The following is a 20,528-nucleotide window of genomic DNA, read 5'->3' as shown; positions in this document are numbered from 1 at the left end:
AGGTGAGCACTGAAACTGAGCAGCAAGCATCTTGGTTGACTGTCCATTCAGATGACCACGAAAGATGGCGGTCTTGACAGAAAGCGGGAAGTTCTTGTTGTTTGTTGGTCTAGTCATACCTAAACATCAACTTTCAAGTCAGAACATGCACTTTGGACTTTTCAGAAAAACACAAATAATTAAAAACTGGAAAAAGTGAAAAACGTGAAAAAGTGAAAATATCGAAAAATCGAAAAAAACGCTAAAAATTTTTTATTGGATGATGCAATTTCTGTCTGCAATCTTGCGTATAGATGCTTACCGTAGGCTGAAAAATTTTCAGATCAATCGGATAACTAATAAAAAAGTTATGCTGAAAAAACCAAAAGGGGATAGAATTATGGCCAGCACTGTATATGATTTTCTTTGTCTCTTCTGATGTATTGAATCTCTCTTTCTCCGAAAGGTCACGACCCATTCAATTCAAAAGGATTAGGTGAATGCGGATAGCTTCTTCTGTTTAGCTACTAACTTGAATGGATCTTTGACACCGACCAAAGTTCGAGGAATTTTACGAAATAGAATACCGTAAAACCTGTAATGTAGGCGCGCCTAGCGGTAGAATACGCTCTTTCCTTTTTTGCGACATTTTTTTCTCATCAAAAATACTGTTTTAACTTTGTTTCCTCGAGATTTCACACTGTTATAAATAATGAATCAGTCAATTGCCAAAAATATTTATTCACTTTAATAGGTTTATGAACCGGAATACACCAAAAACCTGGCAGAAAATCCTTGAAAAACATTACTCCCATCAGTCTTGAATGTGACATACACCGTGTTGCCAGTCGAAACTACATTGAATGAGCCCAAGTTACCACTGTATGATCCCAAAAGAGGTTTATACGAAGAGTCGCCATCGTAAACTTTAACGATATCATCGCTTGATTCAGTGATAAATCCGCTAAATTGGAGAAGAATTTTGTAGGATCCTAGCGTTGCCAATTGGTATGAACAGAATAGATTGTTGTCATAATTTTGTGGATAATTGGGGGATGTGATGACTCCAGGCGCGAGTAGAAGTGTAGAGTTACAGTAAGATGGCTGGTTAGGAACAGGAGTAACTGTTACAGTTGGTTGATTTGGAGGACACTGAGCTCCAGCAGGACGTTTGCAAATAAAAGGCCAAGCATCACTGCAAAACGTGTCCACCCAAAAACCATAGGAGCTTGCTTTTGAATTCCCAATGGCCGCACAATTACCGCTATTGGGAGATATGGAAGGATCAATATTATTGTAACTCCAAACAGATCCATCAATCCAAGCAAACGCGTTGGACCTTGGAAACATTGCTCCTATGTATACCCAATCTGAATTTGTCCAGGGATTTTCTATCGTGGCAATATAACGGTTTTCCATTTCAGAAGTTATTGAAACAAGATTTCCACATTCCTGTTCACATGTCTCTTGTGCTTGAACAAATGCAGCCGAGCTATGAAGGGAATAACAAAATCCGTTGTAATTGTAAGTACAGTTATCTGAAACATCTATTAAAACCTTCACAAAATGGAATTAGATATGTTCACCTGCGACGGTATACGGCAATTCACATACGTATGCTCTTGGATCGTTGTCACAATCTCCGCTAACCCATTTTCCTGCTAATGCTCCTTGCACAGAGTAGTAGACACATTTTCCGATATCGACAAGCGGGAAACCTGAAAAACTATTTTCAAAAATTGATTATTGTTTGTTTTTCGGAATCAAGTCAGAAAAGAACAAGTTGATTTGCAATGTTCAGCAATTTTCAAAATGTTATTTTTCAAAAAATTGAGTCATCTTCAAATTTGCCGGTCGAAATACTAACAAGGTTTAGAATGAGTTCTACACAGAAACCTATTCAATGATTGAAAAATGGCTCAAAGAAGCTTGGAACTCGGTGATAAGCTTGGAAAACTTCTTCCTTAATCGTCTACCTCCAGAAGCAAAAAAGCCACTTATTATTGTTTAAAAAGCAGGTCGCGCCAGCTCTGGACTTTTATTATTTCAGTCTGTTTAGGTACATTTTTGATGATTGCAATCTTTTTATTTACTCGCCATTACCCGCCCGGGCGGGGGATAAACGTGAAAATCGGCATAATGAATTCTCTCATTCGCGAAATTTTTTGTTCTCCCACGACCCCGGTCACGCATAAACGTCCTCCCCCCCCCCCCCCGGGCGGGTAGCGGGTCCCCGAATTTTACCCTGCCGAATGGAAGCCCTATTGTTTACACTCCCGCGGGGCAGATGGTAATTAATCTTTTCAATAGAGAGATAGATCCCGAGGAAAAGGGAGAAGAGACAGGATAGAAATTGGCCTGTGACAATTGCTTTCTCAAGTTCCTACACTGTTGTCGTAGACAAACATCCAGATATTCAATACCTACCACTTGCAAAGTTACTGTATATTCCTGCTGATCCAGTAGAATCGTCCCATAAGCATTTTGAAGGATCACTGTCCAGACAATACAAACCCATCCATACAAGAGAAACAGTGGATCCCACAATAGTGGTGATCGCTTGATTATCCTAAATAATAATGTTTTGATTGCAATCTAGCTAGGAACAACTAACATTTGCATTTTTGACAGTCACTAATGTAGCTCCAACGCTCCGGCAAGATTCTTCGGCTGCGGAGTAACTTGACGGAGTTGTATACAGCTTTAGGCATTTAGAATTGATTAAGGTGAATCCGTTCGTGCATACTGGAGTACTTGCAGCAAACGCAGTATAGAAAATAGGAAAGAGAAAGAATGCGATGACGGCGAATTGCATTAAAAAAGCGATGACTGAGCCTTATCACTATTGCTTATATAGGAAACTACAAGAGGTGGTTACACGACGGATGTTTCATAATGTTGACAATTAACAGTGAATTAGATCAAAAGTCAAATTCTGCATCGTTTCTTCCTCTCGAAAACTAATTGTGTAAGCAAATTCTTTATCTGTCATGTGCTTGTCTTTTTTATGAGAGTTTTCGTATTTAAGAAGAAAATGAGCTGAAAATAAATGGAGGTAGGTATTTTTCCACTTCATTTTCTCATCATCATGTTAATACGACTATCATTTGAAACTTAAGTGACTTTTTTATTGAACTGAAAGGCGTTTTTCATGCTCCTCTTCTCTTTTTGAGATCTCTCTGTTTTTCATTGCGCTCGATCCACCTGCGCTGTTTATTTGCCTTTTTTCTTCCTCTAGTTTCCTCTTCATGCAATCCTATCAAATTCACAGAATGTAATTTCATTGTTCTGGTCGGGAAGCACTATAATGATCCAAAACGATAAACGGATGCAACACACGAATGGACCAACAAATGGAATGAAGACGAAAAACGAGAGTAACTTGCACTTCATTCAGACTTTTTGTTGGATGTGAATTCTCCTAGTCTGGAATGTATGAAAATTTCAGACAAAAAAAACGGGTACTTTCTCGTTTACCTATTATTTTCCTTGAAATATGTAGCAATTTGAGTTTTTGCTTCAGTTTAATTTCAGATTGTTATCAATAATGGAACAAAGGACAATTGGCAAAAAGATTTATGACGCACTCTCTGACTCGTTCGATCACCCGTAGGCACACGAAAAAAGTTGAGAATCTCCGATTTGCCTATAATTTTGATCAAAGATAGTATCAAATGTTGTCAGCAAATTGGGGTACTTTTTGGCCGGGTCCGTCACGTGGGTACCTAGGAAAATCAAAAAATCGATATTTTTCGAAAAATTTTCCTGAAGAAGTTAGCTATGAAATCTCAACGGGAAATTGTTGTAGACACTATTATAAGCATTTTTTGTGTTCAGAAGAAAATTCCAGCTCAACACCTTCATTGTGAAAATTTTCAAAATATATGAAATTTTTGGGTTTTTTTCATGAAATCGTTTTTATCTCGTCAGTGACACGAGAAGACGGGCTTTTTTATTTTAAATTCGGAATTTACATAAAATTTAGTATTGGAAACATGCTTTCCCTACTCGTATCTCTAGACCTAAAAAAATATTTTTTGTGAAGAATGAGAAAAACTGCGATTTTAACTTTCAAGTCCTTCCAGTAAATTTATTTTGATGTTTCAAAATAATGGTTTTTTGAAGTTTTTCATTCAATCATGCTATTTTTATTCAGTTCCGGTACAATTTTCGATCATACCACAAAAATTTTTTTCGAAAAAATTGAATTTTTTGATTTCTGAAAATTTTCTACTTGAATAGTTTTTTCCTGATATCCATAAAAAGGTCAGACCATTGAACATTTATGAGTCCTAGTTTTTGAAGCTTTTTTTGAAAATCTTGCAGAATCTATCAATTTTTGCCGTTTTCTCACTATTCCTGTCATATTCACCGCAATTCTCTGTCAGAATAACGTTGCAAGTATGAAGTACCGTTGCACCAACTTCCCAAGTTAAAAATTTCGCTGAATTTCACCATGAACACGTAAGTAGCAGGTGACCCGACAGTGGAAATCAAGTTTTTTATGAATCTAAAGAATATTCCAGTTATATTCTCCTGATTTTATAATGCTATCCTTAACATTTCAGTCGGAATGATTCAATTCGGTAGAAAATTTTCAGAAATCAAAAAATTCAATTTTTTCGAAAAAATTTTTTGTGGTATGATCGAAAATTGTACCGGAACTGAATAAAAATAGCATGATTGAATGAAAAACTTCAAAAAACCATTACTTTGAAACATCAAAATAAATTTACTGGAAGGACTTGAAAGTTAAAATCGCAGTTTTTCTCATTCTTCACAAAAAATCTTTTTTTAGGTCTAGAGATACGAGTAGGGAAAGCATGTTTCCAATACTAAATTTTATGTAAATTCCGAATTTAAAATAAAAAAGCCCGTCTTCTCGTGTCACTGACGAGATAAAAACGATTTCATGAAAAAAACCCAAAAATTTCATATATTTTGAAAATTTTCACAATGAAGGTGTTGAGCTGGAATTTTCTTCTGAACATAAAAAATGCTTAAAATAGTGTCTACAATAATTTCCCGTTGAGATTTCATAGCTAACTTCTTCAGGAAAAATTTTCGAAAAATATCGATTTTTTGATTTTCCTAGGTACCCACGTGACGGACCCATTTACAGTGAATAAGCCCAGATTGCCACTGTATGATCCTAAAAGAGGTTGATTTGAAGAGTCGCCATCGTAAACCTCAACGATATCATACATTTCTTCAGTGATAAACTCGGTGAATTTGTGAAGAATCTTATAGGATCCTAGAGTGGCCAATTGGTAAGAACAGAATAGATTGTTGTCATAATTTTGTGGATAATTGGGGGATGTGAAGACGCCGGGTGCTTGGAGTAGTCCCGCGTTGCAAAAAGATTGAGTTGGAGGCACTGGAGTGACTGTAACCACTGGTGGATTCTGAGTACACTGAGTTCCAGCAGGACGTTTACAAATAAAAGGCCAAACACTATTGCAATTGGTGTTTGTCCAGAAACCGAACGGATCGGCGGTCAATGTTGAAGTTGAAAGGACCATACAGTTGGCACTGCCACGTGATATAGAAGGGACCACTTTATTATAACTCCAAACGGATCCATCTATCCAAGATAAAAAATCAGGCGATGGCCACATTGCTCCAATATATGCACGGTCTGAAGATGTTCCATTACTTGCTATTATGGAGACATATCTGTTTTCCATTTCAGAAGTTATTGACACAAGATTCCCGCACTCTTTTTCACATGCCTCTTGGGCGTCAACAAATGAAGCGGGGCTATGAAGGGAATAACAAAATCCGTTGTAGTTGTAAGCGCAGTTATCTGAAATGGTAAAGCTCACACTATTGAAAATATATTATTCTCACCTTTCATTGTAGGGGGCAATTCACACACATGAGATTGTATGTCTTTCTGCAGCCCCAGGCAGTCCCCGCTAATCCATTGTCCCATCAACACTCCACGTCCCGAATAATAGACACATTTACCGACTTCAACGCGTGGGAAACCTAAAAAAAATATATGTATGGATGGAAGGTTTCAAACTGATTTGCCTGTATTATACTTTTTCATTACCCTTCTCTTGACCTACCACTTGCAAAATTACTGTATATTCCTGCTGATCCTGTACCATCGTCCCATAAACATTTTGAGGGATCATTCTCAAAACAGAACAGACCTATCCATAAAGCTTCAACCCTGCGATCCACAAAAGTGGCAATCGCTTGATTCTCCTGCAAAACAATATTTCAATTTCATTCTAGTTAGGACCAACTAACATTTGCATTTTTAACAGTCGCTAATGTTGCTCCAACGCTCCGACAAGATGCTTCCGCTGTGGCATAACTTCCTGGATGTGGGAAAAACTTGAGACATTTAGAGTTAATCAAGGTGAACCCGTTTGTGCATACTAGAGTACTTGCAGCAAATGAAGTATAGAAAATGGAAAAAAGAAAGAATAGAAAAACGCCGAGTTTCATGAATGAAAAAGCGATGAGTGAGTCTTATCAGTATGTACTGGAGGTAGGTACATGACGAATGCTTCATAATGTTGTTATCTAAACAAAAATTGTAACAAAAGTCCAATTCTGCACGTTTTCTTCCTCTAGAAAACTGTGTAGTACTATGGGTTAACAATTTATTCATTCGTTTAGCAAAACGCTTCATTGAACCAAGATATATTTGCTTTAGGTTCGTTTTGAGAGACATTATCTTGCTCAGGCCACCAGGCCATAACACACCTTTATCAAAACCACAAAAATACACTTTTTTACTTCTCAAAAAGTTAATTATCTGGAAAAGTCAAGTTATCTTTGAAAAAGGCTACGAAATGTCTCGTTGCGCATTGCCCCGAAGCCGAAATTTCACGATTTTGTAAACAATGAACAAGTCAATTTTCCAAAACTATTTATTCACTTTAACAGGTTCAGAGACCGGAATACGACAAAAACCTGGCAGAAAATCCTTGAAAATTGTTGAACGCATCAGTCTTGAATGTGACATACATCGTATTTCCAGTTGAAACTAAACTGAATGGGTTCAAGTTTCCACTGTAAGTTCCCAATAGAGGTTTATCCGAAGAGTCGCCATCGTAAACTCTAACGATATCATCATTTGATTCAGTGATAAACTCGTCAAATTTGAGAAGAATCTTGTAGGATCCTAGAGTGGCCAATTGGTAAGAGCAGAAGTGATTGTTATCATAGTTGTGTGGATAATTGGGGGATGTAATGACTCCAGGTGCAAGAAGGAGTGCAGAATTACAATATGATGGCTGGTTTGGAACAGGAGTGACCTTAACCAATGGCTGGTTCGGAGGACACTGAGCTCCAGCAGGACGTTTGCAAATGAAAGGCCAAGCATTACTGGAAGTGGTACCCTCCCAAAAACCAAATGCTTTGGAGCTTGCTCTTGAATTCACAATGACCATACAAGTACCACTATTGGGAGTGTTGGATGGATCTATGTTATTGTAACTCCAAACAGATCCATCAACCCAAGCAAACATGTCGGACCACGGCCACATTGCTCCAATGAGTAAATAATCTGAAGATATCCCGCGACTTCCTATCGTGGAAACATATCGGTTTTCCATTTCAGAAGTTATTGAAACAAGATTTCCGCACTCTTTTTCACATGTCTCTTGTGCTTGAACAAATGCAGCCGAGCTATGAATGGAATAACAAAATCCGTTGTAATTGTAAGCACAGTTATCTGAAACAGCTATTTAAAACATTCACAAAAAGATATATTCACCTGCAATAGTATACGGCAATTCACAAACGAATGCTGTTGGATCGTTGTCACAATCTCCGCTAACCCATTTTCCTGCTAATACTCCTCGCACAGAGTAGTAGACACATTTTCCAATATTGACAAGTGGGAAACCTGTAAAGCTATTAATAGATCTCACAGATTTTTTTTTAGGTGGAGTCGAAGGATTTCAATACCTACCACTTGCAAAGTTACTGTACATCCCTGCGGATCCAGTAGAATCGTCCCATAAGCACTTAGAAGGATCATTGTCCAGACAATACAAACCCATCCATACAAGAGAAACAGTGGATCCCACAATAGTGGTGATCGCTTGATTATCCTTCAAAATCATGTTTCACATCAGTTTCATTCTTGCCCCGACCAACTAACATTTGCATTTTTGACAGTCACTAATGTGGCTCCAACGCTTCGGCAAGATTCTTCGGCTGCGGAGTAACTTGCAGGAGTTGTATACAGCTTTAGGCATTTGTTATTGATTAAGGTGAATCCATTTGTGCATACTGGAGTGCTTGCAGCAAACGCAGTATAGAAAATAGAAAAGAAAACGAATGGGACAACGGCGAATTGCATGAATAGAAACGATGAATGATGCCTTTCAGAATGTTTTAAATAGGAAATCAGAAGAGTTGGGTACAAGATTGATGTTTCATAATGCTGACAATTAACATCAGATTATCAGATTATGCTTGTTATTATCAGATTTGATGCGTTGAGTAAGCATATTCTTTATCAATCAGGTGTTTGTCTGTCGCAGTTGAAATGACGTTTGTGCCGGTCAAAATGACCTAAGCGCCGCTGAAAGTGGCATTAATGCCACCGCTATGGTGTTTTTGCCGAATAATTAACGAATTGGCGCAAGATTAGGAAGCAAGAAGTTTGAGCCGTTCATTAGCCGGAACTTTAAAAATTCTAGCCATTTCGACGGCGCACGAGCCAATCTTACGAAAAAGATTCTCTGAATCTCGCAGCTGTTTATTCTTGTTCCTGCTCTCGAGCCGGATGCACCCAAATCGAGGTATCAGTTTAGCCAAAATTCAATTGTTCATTATCTTTCCGATATTAGCCAACAGTAGTTACCAATGAAAATTATGACATGTACCGCAATGCTCCATTTTTTAAATGTTATCAGTGATCATCGATGTAACCTTTTCCCTCACAACTCATTTCTAGAATCACTCTGTGCACACAAAAACGTCATTTTGAACTTTTCACAGAGAGAAATTAATGCAAACATTTTTCGAATCGTACTCCTCCTACAAATTATCGTTATCGCTAGAAACTTCTTTACCGATTATTCACCAGGAAAATCTTTTAACGCTGCAACATAACTTATTTCTCCTATTCCGATCGGCTAGCTCAACGTAATCTCTTCTTTATGCGCCATAGTAGACTAAAAGCCCAGCTCCTCCTTCTGTATAAATTTCTTAGTGTTACCTCATACTTTTCAAACCTAGATTCGCATGTCCGGTTCTCCTCTTCCCCCCGGCGCATTTTGAATATTGTTTGTTTTAAATCCAATTGCTCTGACTTTTTTTCTCACAACATTCCCCTGTGGAATTCCTTCAGCACCCAAACCTCATATTTTCTCCCTCCTTCCTAATTCTGTATCCTAATTATGTCTAGTATTACCCGCTATTAAAACTTACTCTTTACTCTCAAACCACCCTTCCCCGCATTACTTTCTTTCTTGATTCAAAATGTCTTTTATATTAGTTTACATATATATTTTACTGTACTATTCTCCTTTTACCGGTCATTCATTATAATTGTTGCCCGTATTTCTTACTTTAACCCACCCGTGAAAGACTCATTATTAGTCTCTCGCCCGTTTATTGGTAATCTTTTAACCAGAATAAAAATACAAATACAAAAGTCAGGTTGCCAAAAATATTTATTAACTTTAATATGTTCAGAGACCGGAATACACCAAAAACCTGGTAAAAAATCCTTGAGCTACGTTACTCTCATCAGTCTTGAATGTGACATACATCGTATTTCCAGTTGAAACTAAACCGAATGGGTTCAAGTTTCCACTGTAAGTTCCCAATAGAGGTTTATCCGAAGAGTCGCCGTCGTAAACTCTAACGATATCATCATTTGATTCAGTGATAAATTCGTCAAATTTGAGAAGAATCTTGTAGGATCCAAGAGTGGCCAATTGGTAAGAACAGAATAGATTATTGTCATAGTTTTCTGGATAATTGGGGGATGTGATAACTCCAGGAGCGAGAAGGAGGGAAGAGTTACAGTAAGATGGCTGGTTAGGAACAGGAGTGACCGTAACCACTGGCTGGTTCGGAGGACACTGAACTCCAGCAGGACGTTTGCAAATGAAAGGCCAAGAACTACTGGAAGTAGTGCTCACCCAAAATCCAATGGAATGAGAGTTTCTTGCTGAATTCACAGTGACCACACAAGTACCGTCGCTACCGCGAGAGGTGGAAATATCAATGTTATTGTAACTCCAAACAGATCCATCAATCCAAGAAAACGCGTTGGACCTTGGTCACATTGCACCTATCAGTATGTAATCTGATGGTATCCCGCGATTTCCTATCCTGGAAACATATCTGTTTTCCATTTCAGAAGTTATTGAAACAAGATTTCCGTACTCCTGTTCACATATCTCTTGTGCTTGAACAAATGCAGCCGAGCTATGAATGGAATAACAAAATCCGTTGTAATTGTAAGCACAGTTATCTGAAGCATCTCTTTAAAAATTTCACAAAAATGAAATGAGATATATTCACCTGCGAAAGTATACGGCAATTCACATACGTAAGCTTTTGGATCGTTGTCACAATCTCCACTGACCCATTTTCCTGCTAATACCCTCGCACAGAGTAGTAGACACATTTACCGCTATCAACAAGTGGAAAAACTGAGAAACGATTAATATGTAAATTTCACAGAATTGTTTAGGTGCAGTGATTTTCTGTACCTACCACTAGCAAAGTTACTGTACATTTCAGCGGATCCTGTACCATCATCCCATAAGCATTTTGATGGATCACTGTCCAAACAATACAGACCCATCCATACAAGAGAAGCAGTGGATCCCACAATAGTGGTGATCGCTTGATTATTCTTCAAAATCATGTTTCAGTTTCATTTTAGCCCCGACCAACTAACATTTTCATTTTTGACAGTCACTAATGTTGCTCCAACGTTCCGGCAAGATTCTTCGGCTGCGGAGTGACTTGCAGGAGTTGTATACAGCTTTAGACATTTATTATTAATTAAGGTGAATCCGTTTGTGCATACTGGAGTATTGGCAGCACTTGCAGTATAGAAAATATAAAAGAGAACAAATGGGATCACTGCGAATTGCATGAATAGAAACCATGAATGATGTTTTATCAGTATGGTTAATATAGGAAATCACAAGAAGCGAGTGCACGACCGATGTTTCATAATGCTGATCAGTGTCAAGAATACATCAGTGTCAAGAATACCACGGAGTATTATTAGGATTTATTATATAGAAGCATTAGAATATAAACTGACACGAGTGATATAAGAAAGCCAGAATTTGGAAATTTTTAAATTGAAACTTCAAAATCAAAGTTTTCTAATATTTCTTGGGGCACCAGCGAAAATCAAGAAAACATGAATTCCTAAAAGATTCTGGGAGATTTTTGCGGTTCGATCAGATATATCATATTTTATTCGAAAAGGTAATAATTCTGTGCTCCTTTCAATTTATATTCCTTATAAAACATACAGTATTATAACCCAACACCACGGACAAAATAAATACGTGAACTTTATACGAATATCAAAAGCACTGAATTGGCAGCCTTGCCAACTCTGTGAAAAACAAATGAATTGAAAGAAAAATATAAAGAACACGTGAACTACACAGGGAGGAAAAGGATTTCCAGAATCGGCAAAGTTGCAGATCCTGTTATTAAAAAAAGATATTCCAGAATATTTAATTAAGTGAACTTTGGGACAGTAGGAGAAGAACATCTTCGTGGTTCAAATCCCTCTTCGAAAAGAAAGATGTTGATAAGAGCAGTAGAAGCCAATCGATGATTTGTATTAAATATCTTCAAGACTCGTTGTCTGAAATTACCATCTGGATTATAGAGCTCTTTGGTTTTTACTACGAACCTCTTTAAAGTAAAATTCCAGTTGCTTCGAAATAATTTCAGTGATAAACCACCACTTATGTATATGTTTTGCAGATGTATTAGAGAACAAATTGATAGGTTCGGTCCTGAAATACGAATTTTTACAATGCATGCGCCTTACCTGTCCGCGAGAAGAACACTTATCCAAAATCTTTCCACTCACATGTCAGAGAATGACAAACATTGCTCTAAAACTGAGTTTTTATAAATCTAGAGCACGTTGATATTTTTTCGACGATATTTCTTCGCTGATATTTATTTGAATGTCAAAAATTCATTTCTCATTCTGCAGTGTTTGTCATTTTCGGATTAAGAAGATTTTGGATAAGTGTTCTTCTCGCGGACAGGTAAGGCGCATGCATTGTAAAAATTCGTATTTCAGGACCGAACCTATCAATTTGTTCTCTAATACATCTGCAAAACATATACATAAGTGGTGGTTTATCACTGAAATTATTTCGAAGCAACTGGAATTTTACTTTAAAGAGGTTCGTAGTAAAAACCAAAGAGCTCTATAATCCAGATGGTAATTTCAGACAACGAGACTTGAAGATATTTAATACAAATCATCGATTGGCTTCTACTGCTCTTATCAACATCTTTCTTTTCGAAGAGCGATTTGAACCACGAAGATGTTCTTCTCCTACTGTCCCAAAGTTCACTTAATTAAATATTCTGGAATATCTTTTTTTAATAACAGGATCTGCAACTTTGCCGATTCTGGGAATCCTTTTCCTCCCTGTGTAGTTCACGTGTTCTTTATATTTTTCTTTCAATTCATTTGTTTTTCACAGAGTTGGCAAGGCTGCCAATTCAGTGCTTTTGATATTCGAATAAAGTTCACGTATTTATTTTATCAATGGTGTTATGTTTTACAAAATGTAAATTTTATGTTTCGCGAAACAGGAAAAACTCATAGTTGTTATTTTACTGGAAATCCCCACAAGAAATATCATCATTTGTTCTGATTGCAACTTTTTCTGTTCAAAAATATTGAATTTCACAGGGATAATCCAATATTTGCGAAAAGCAATTTTTCCTGTGAAAAGTCACAGAAATTTTAAAGTTTTCCGTATTTTGTTATTCGAAATTAGAAATTTCCAAATTCTGGCTTTCTTATATGGTTATGGTCGGCTTTTATAATGCCTTATTATACAACCAAAACCTTATTATAAAACATAAACAATATAGAAGATTATTATAATACATGAAGTATGAATAATATAACAAACTTTAAAAAGCAATATTATACCAACTATTGTACCACTCGATGCATCATCGACAATCAGATTATCAGATTATGCCTGTTATTATCAGATTTGATGCGTTAAGTAAGCAGATTCTTTATCAATCAGGTGTTTGTCTGCCGCCGTCGAAATGACGTTTGTTGCGGTTAAAATGGCGTCTGCGCCGCTGAAAGTGTCATTAATGCCACCTGTTGTAGCGTTTTTGCCGAATGATTTTAATTTTTGGTTAAAACCAGGATTAGGAAGCAAGAAGTTTCAGATCGGTGAGAGCGTCGCAATCATGCCGGGATTAGAGGAAGAGGCCTGAAAACGGCTTCTACGTTGGCCGGACCTGGGAATGTTCACTTGTGCCTATGTTGTCTCAATATTTGTTTTTTAAAATTAGTTTTCCATATTTTTACTCTACATTCTAATTTTTCACTGAAAATATTTTTTAAAAAAGAAGTCAAGCACTAGGTAAGTGATATTTACAGTAAGGAAATTGAGAAACTGTAGTCGGAAATTCTTGCAAAATTCTCTGAGCTGTGACTTCTTGTTCTTGCACTCATCAAACCGGACACTTCTAAATCGTGGTTGAATTTAGCCAGAAACAAATTATTTTCATTATCTTTCCGACATTACCGAAAAGCTTCATTAAAATTATTACAATTTTCAACCTGAGTAGGGAGTGTATGATGCATATCTGGCTGAAAATCCGCATATCTGGCCAAATCCTTGAAAGAGTTTTATTCGAAGAGTCACCATCGTAAACATTAATGGTATCATTCTCAGCCTCTCGCCCGTTTATTGGTAATCTTTTAACCAGAATAAAAATACAAATACAAATGTCAGATTGCCAAAAATATTTATTAACATTAATATGTTCAGAGACCGGTATACACCAAAAACCTGGTAAAAAATCCTTGAGCTACGTTACTCCCATCAGTCTTGAATGTGACATACATCGTATTTCCGGTCGAAACTAAACCAAATGAGCTCAAGTTGCCACTGTATGATCCCAAAAGAGGCTTATTCGAAGAGGCGCCATCGTAAACTTTAACGATATCATCATTTGATTCAGTGATAAATTTGCTGAATCTGAGAAAAATCTTGTAGGACCCAAGAGTGGCCAATTGGTAAGAACAGAATAGATTGTTGTCATAATTTTGTGGATAATTGGGAGAAGCAATGACTCCAGGAGCGAGAAGGAGGGAAGAGTTACAGTACGGTGGCTGGTTCGGAACAGGAGTAACTGTTACAGTTGGTTGATTCTGAAGACACTGAGTTCCAGCAGGACGTTTGCAAATGAAAGGATGAGCCCAATTGCAGGGAACGCTCGTCCAAAAACCATAGTTGCTTGTTTTTGAATTCCCAATGGTCGCACAATAACCGCTACTGGGAGTGTGGAAAGGATCAATATTATTATAACTCCAAACTGATCCATCAATCCAAGCAAACGCGTTAGACCTTGGAAACATTGCTCCTATGTATACGTAATTAGAAGTTATCCCGCGACTCCCCATCGTGGTAACATATCTGTTTTCCATTTCAGAAGTTATTGAAACAAGATTCCCGCATTCATGTTCACATATCTCTTGTGCTATAAGAAATGAAGCCGACGCGTTATGAATGGAATAACAGAATCCGTTGTAATTGTAAGGACAGTTATCTGAAGTATCTATTAAAAAATTTCACAAAAATGAAATGAGATATATTCACCTGCAAAAGTATACGGCAATTCACATACGTATGCTCTTAGAGCGACGTCACAATCTCCGCTAACCCATTTTCCTGCTAATACCCCTCGCACAGAGTAGTAGACACATTTTCCGATATCGACAAGTGGGAAACCTGAAAAATTATTAATAGACCTCACAGAATTTTTAAGTGCCATAAAGCCTAGGTTTTTCAATACGTACCACTAGCAAAGTTATTGTACATCCGTGCGGATCCAGTACCATCGTCCCATAAGCATTTTGTAGGATCACTGTTCAGACAATATAAACCCATCCATACAAAAGAAACAGTAGAACCAACAATACTGGTGAACGCTTGATTTTCCTGAAAAATAAATTTTCGATTTCATTCTATTCAGGACCAACATTTTCATTTTTGACAGTCACTAATGTGGCTCCAACGCTCCTACAAGATTCTTCAGCTGCGGAGTGACTTGCAGGAGTTGTATACAGCTTTAGGCATTTGTTATTAATTAAGGTGAATCCACTTGTGCATACTGGAGTACTTGCAGCAGTCACAGTATGGAAAATAGAAAAGAGAACGAATGGGATAACAGCGAATTGCATGAATAGAAACGATGAATGATGCCTTTCAGTATGGTTTATATAGAAAATCACAAGGATACACGACGGATGTTTTATAATGTGACAACTAAAAATGAAACATCATCACAAATGAATCACGAATGAATCAGATTCTGCACGGTTTCTTCCTATCGAAAACAATTCGATGCTTTGTGTAAGCATTTTCTTCATCTACCAGGTGTTTGTCTTTTCTACGGGAAGTGTCCACTGTCAAGGGATCGGTCTGCCGTGTAGACGGACTCTTTCAGCTCTCTTCTGTAAATATCTGTAATCTACTGCTTGACTTCTCTTGCGTCGTTTATCAATTTCGGAATCAGTAAATAATTAGAATGTACATAGAATAAAAATATGGGTATATAATTTTTTAAAAACAAATAATGAGTCAACATAGATCTGCGCAAGTAAGCATTCCCAGGTCCGGACAATGAACGACTTAACACCCATCCCGGGCCGCCTCCTCTCATCCCGGCATGATTGAGGCGCTTTCGCCGATGATTACGTATTTCACACTAGCAAAGTTACTGTACATTCCTGCTGGCAAGTGTTGCCAAGTCTAGCAGAAGCCTCTTACAAGTCTAGGCACACATCTCCCACAAGTGTTACGTAAAAGTAGGTCAAGACTTGAGGGAGGGTTGGGGAAAGCGCGGTTCAGATTCTCGCATCGATTCGTTTTTTTTCTCCTGTTTTGCTTAAATATATATTTCATTAGAACTCTTAAATTTATCAAATTTATAAAAAAACCAAAAACGAAGGACAATCATGTTAAAAACAAAGAAAAAAATACACATTTCGAAGGTGTCAGTTATGTATTATTGCTTTGGATCTGATGTAGGTGAAGATGATGCGGATGATGACGTAGGTCATGAAGATGTTGTCCAGAAAAAATCCGATTGATTATGAGCTCTCACAAGGGAACTCTTTGGAGACGCGGCATTCAAACGACCTAAAAATTTGGTTATAGGTACTTTCGACTACGTGGACTCCATTTCTGCCATCAAAACCTGTTAAATGCCTCTGCGAGCCGAGTTATGGGCTCTCAAACGTTTCATATTGTCAAGCTTTTTCATATTGAATTCCAAAGCCGGTGAAGGGCGAAATTTGGACCAAACGTGGTCCTAATTTTATGCAACGGGACCAGAGCAGTTTTGAGGTTCAAACGCGGGTCAATTGCGGGCGTCCTCAGTTTTGGGAGTTTCTCAAAAGCGCCGAGGAAGAAACGAGGATCAAATGTGGATGAGTTGGCACTCATTCATTTTTCAATTATTTATTTCATTTTCTTCTATTTTTCGAGGTTAGTTTTATTTCGAAAATTTTAAGAATTAAACATTGTTCCTTTCAAAAGAGCTTTCAAAGATTGGATTCCGGCCTGCGCTAAATGTTTTCTCTATATTTCTAAATGTTTTCTCTATATTATTTCCACAACTGCGAGTTCTTTAAAAAAATCCTAAACGTTTTTAAAAATTAAAATGGAATTTAAAATACAAAAAATTTGAATGATTATTTTTGTAAATTTTCTAAAATTTACATAAAAAGTCAAAAACAATTAGAAAGCGCCAGAAAATTCTCATCCGTGGAACCCCTGCCCAAACTTTCCGCTGCCGACCGCCGAGGATCAAAATTGGTCCAAATTAGGACCAAATTTGATGTCTTTTTTGGTATCGTTTTGACGCCGAGTGTTCATCGGCGTTTGGACCAATATTCATTCGGAGCGGTTTGCCTGTATACGCAGATGACTCTCGCGCACTGGGTTGTAAGTTCGTTCCCGCCAGGTCGAAATGTTTTTTTTTGGTTGCTTTTTTTGCTATGGCAAAGTAATTTATTGAGGAGCTTTTGTATTAAAATTGAGGGAATATAAGTGATTGTGATGAAAAATTTGTTAATCCGCATTCTAAAAATAAAATAATTATGTCAGTACCTGTGCACCTGATCTTGCATTTGATAGAAAATTGTATGAGAAATTTGTCAGTATCCCGAAAATTCACGAAATGAATTATAGGATGAGTATTTTTTTCAAAAACGTTCTAATAAAACTTTAAGTGCATTTTTTGAAAGTATTAGGTTGATGCATAAATTTCTTTCTTTTTTTGGGTAATTTTTGGTATGAAATTTCTAGAAGACTAATAGTTCACATAATAAGAAACATTGTTGGTTAGTACCAACCAGCAGGAAATTCGCGGCTACGCCGCGATTTTCGCTGGACTTAGATGACTTGAAGTTTGTAAGTAGAAACTGCTGGAAAACTCCTTCTAAATCCAAAAAAGCTTTTGAGATGAATGAAATAATGCAATTTTCTTATAACTTTACTGTTCGTTTTGACTTATCTGTTTTTTCATTATTTCTTCTTAATTGCACTGCTTTGTCGTTTAGCATAAGATGCGGTACAAAAGATTTCTGACCTTTTCACTTTAGGTATTCTTGATTCCGGCTCTACAACAAAGTTTCAGTCAGTTTCACAGCAGCTCACCCGGCCGCTGTTTTTTTTAGTTGTTGGAGGCAAAGCTGACCCGAGGCCGCGGCCTTCCTCGGTCGGCCGTATGAGAGCTTTGCAAATTTGGCCATCACACCTCAGAACTTCAAAAGAATTAATCTCGACATTCCGGAGTTCTCAGAGAAAACTTTGGATTCCCTCTACTTACCCGTTGTCAAAGCACCAAAACTAAAGAGTCTAGAAACATCTCTTTGACATGTTTGATGAAAGATGAAAAATCGAAAAGACGCTGCTGGAAAGTCAAAAGTGAGACGATTTTGAGACATCTATTCATGGACACTTCTTCGAAAGGGTTGCTCTTCTAATCAGCTTTGTTGGTTGCTTCTCTATATTCTGTTTTTCGATTGAAGTCTTTTGGCTCTATTTTAGTTTAGATGTTCTTAAAAAAAAGAAATATCGCTTGAAACACTTAGACGTCCTTTCAATTGTTTGAGCGTCCCAAAAACATTGAGACGTCACAAAAATTTTTCGAATCGAAAGCCCGCCAAAATATAAAAGTTTTTCTGGGAGTTTCTGGAAGTTTTCAGAACGTTTGAACTATCGGCAAAACTCGAAAATTTAAATTCCCGCCGGAATTCAAAAGTTTTCTAGAAGTTTCTAGAAGATTCCAGAATATTTGAATTCCCGCCAAAATTCAAAAGTTTTCTAGAAGTCTCTAGAAGATTCTGGAATATTTGAATTCCCGCCGGAATTCAAAAGATTTTCTGGAAGGTTCTGGAATATTTGAATTCCCGCCAAAATTCAAAAGTTTTTCTAGAAGTTTCTAGAAGGTTCTGGAATATTTGAATTCCCGCCAAAATTCAAAAGTTTTTCTAGAAGTTTCTAGAAGGTTCTGGAATATTTGAATTCCCGCCAAAATTCAAAAGTTTTCTAGAAGTTTCTAGAAGATTCCAGAATATTTGAATTCCCGCCAAAATTCAAAAGTTTTCTAGAAGTTTCTAGAAGATTCCAGAATATTTGAATTCCCGCCAAAATTCAAAAGTTTTCTAGAAGTTTCTAGAAGGTTCTGGAATGTTTGAATTCCCGCCAAAATTCAAAAGTTTTTCTAGAAGTTTCTAGAAGGTTCCAGAATATTTGAATTCCCGCCAAAATTCAAAAGTTTTCTAGAAGTTTCTAGAAGATTCCAGAATATTTGAATTCCCGCCAAAATTCAAAAGTTTTCTAGAAGATTCTGGAAGGTTCTGGAATATTTGAATTCCCGCCAAAATTCAAAAGTTTTCTAGAAGTTTCTAGAAGATTCCAGAATATTTGAATTCCCGCCAAAATTCAAAAGTTTTCTAGAAGTTTCTAGAAGGTTCTGGAATATTTGAATTCCCGCCGAAATTCAAAAGTTTTCTAGAAGTTTCTAGAAGGTTCTGGAATATTTGAATTCCCGCCAAAATTCAAAAGTTTTCTAGAAGTTTCTAGAACTTTCCAGATGTATCTGGAAGTTTTTAGAAGTTTCTGGAATATTTGAATTCCCGCCAAAATTCAAAAGTTTTCTAGATCTTTCTAGAACTTTCCAGATGTATCTGGAAGTTTCTAGAAGGTTCTGGAATATTTGAATTCCCGCCAAAATTCAAAAGTTTTTCTAGAAGTTTCTAGAAGGTTCCAGAATATTTGAATTCCCGCCAAAATTCAAAAGTTTTCTAGAAGTTTCTAGAAGGTTCTGGAATATTTGAATTCCCGCCAAAATTCAAAAGTTTTTCTAGAAGTTTCTAGAAGGTTCTGGAATGTTTGAATTCCCGCCAAAATTCAAAAGTTTTTCTAGAAGTTTCTAGAAGGTTCCAGAATATTTGAATTCCCGCCAAAATTCAAAAGTTTTCTAGAAGTTTCTAGAACTTTCCAGATGTATCTGGAAGTTTTTAGAAGTTTCTGGAATATTTGAATTCCCGCCAAAATTCAAAAGTTTTCTAGATCTTTCTAGAACTTTCCAGATGTATCTGGAAGTTTCTAGAAGGTTCTGGAATATTTGAATTCCCGCCAAAATTCAAAAGTTTTCTAGAACTTTCTAGAACTTTCCAGATGTATCTGGAAGTTTTTAGAAGTTTCTGGAACATTCTGGAAACTTTTGGAAATTTCTGGATGTTGCGGCCAAACTGGCTCAAATTTTTGGAGAATTGCGTTAAGGTGCCCAGGGAGTCACAACCAAAGTATTGGCCCCGTATATTCAGTTTGCACCTGCTTTCCCGATTTTTGGGTTACGGTAGCTACAGTACCCCTTCAGGGGTATGGCAGTGGAAAATCTGCAAAGTGTCCCGATAGAAAGTACGGGACTATAGAGTTAACAAATTTATCAACGTATTAGAGCAGTGGGGATCTGAACCTTCCAAGGTATTCAGATTCGACTGTTATTGTTCAAAACTCTGTAACTACCGTAATCCTACAGTAACCGGCCCAACTTTTTTTGGGTGTCGTGCTGAGGGGTCAAGGTTGTTACCACCCCAGTCTGGTCTCCCCTCGTTTTGTTTGGAACCCTTTTTCATTTTTTGGGTTACGGTAGCTTCAGTAATCCTACAGTAATCTGGTGCCCGGGGTACAAAAAATTGAAGCGCTCGGAGGTTCATGTGTTTACCCCAAAACATCTTTTGAAACGGTTCGAAGCGAAAAAAGTTATTTAGGAAGAAACGTCGGACGGAC

General features: G+C 37.2%; 4 protein-coding genes across 4 annotated transcripts; all 4 read right to left on the bottom strand.

Moving 5' to 3' along the window:
• Window positions 1-735: 735 nt before the first annotated feature.
• On the bottom strand, window positions 736-2,794 carry GCK72_007171 (uncharacterized protein; the record flags this gene model as incomplete). Its single annotated transcript, XM_053726016.1, has 4 exons — window positions 736-1,517; window positions 1,566-1,697; window positions 2,407-2,548; window positions 2,594-2,794. The coding sequence occupies 4 exons, from the start codon at window positions 2,792-2,794 to the stop codon at window positions 736-738; spliced, it is 1,257 nt and encodes a 418-aa protein (XP_053590210.1).
• A 2,276-nt stretch (window positions 2,795-5,070) lies between these two features.
• Window positions 5,071-8,308, bottom strand: GCK72_007170 (uncharacterized protein; the record flags this gene model as incomplete). Its single annotated transcript, XM_053726015.1, has 9 exons — window positions 5,071-5,131; window positions 5,185-5,785; window positions 5,830-5,970; window positions 6,054-6,195; window positions 6,241-6,311; window positions 6,896-7,675; window positions 7,718-7,849; window positions 7,916-8,057; window positions 8,108-8,308. 9 exons carry the CDS (start codon window positions 8,306-8,308, stop codon window positions 5,071-5,073), a joined length of 2,271 nt encoding a protein of 756 aa, XP_053590209.1.
• Window positions 8,309-9,647: 1,339 nt separating this feature from the next.
• On the bottom strand, window positions 9,648-11,071 carry GCK72_007169 (uncharacterized protein; the record flags this gene model as incomplete). Its single annotated transcript, XM_053726014.1, has 3 exons — window positions 9,648-9,931; window positions 10,684-10,825; window positions 10,871-11,071. The coding sequence occupies 3 exons, from the start codon at window positions 11,069-11,071 to the stop codon at window positions 9,648-9,650; spliced, it is 627 nt and encodes a 208-aa protein (XP_053590208.1).
• A 2,913-nt stretch (window positions 11,072-13,984) lies between these two features.
• GCK72_007168 (uncharacterized protein) lies at window positions 13,985-15,403 on the bottom strand (the record flags this gene model as incomplete). The annotated part of the gene is made up of 4 exons (XM_053726013.1): window positions 13,985-14,769; window positions 14,820-14,951; window positions 15,020-15,161; window positions 15,224-15,403. The coding sequence occupies 4 exons, from the start codon at window positions 15,401-15,403 to the stop codon at window positions 13,985-13,987; spliced, it is 1,239 nt and encodes a 412-aa protein (XP_053590207.1).
• Window positions 15,404-20,528: the final 5,125 nt, after the last annotated feature.

The sequence above is a fragment of the Caenorhabditis remanei genome, chromosome II, assembly GCF_010183535.1.
Source record: "Caenorhabditis remanei strain PX506 chromosome II, whole genome shotgun sequence".
NCBI classification, from domain to species: Eukaryota; Metazoa; Nematoda; class Chromadorea; order Rhabditida; family Rhabditidae; genus Caenorhabditis; species Caenorhabditis remanei.
The sequence above is the reverse complement of the archived record's forward strand: the minus strand, read 5'-3'. Positions and strand labels throughout refer to the sequence as shown.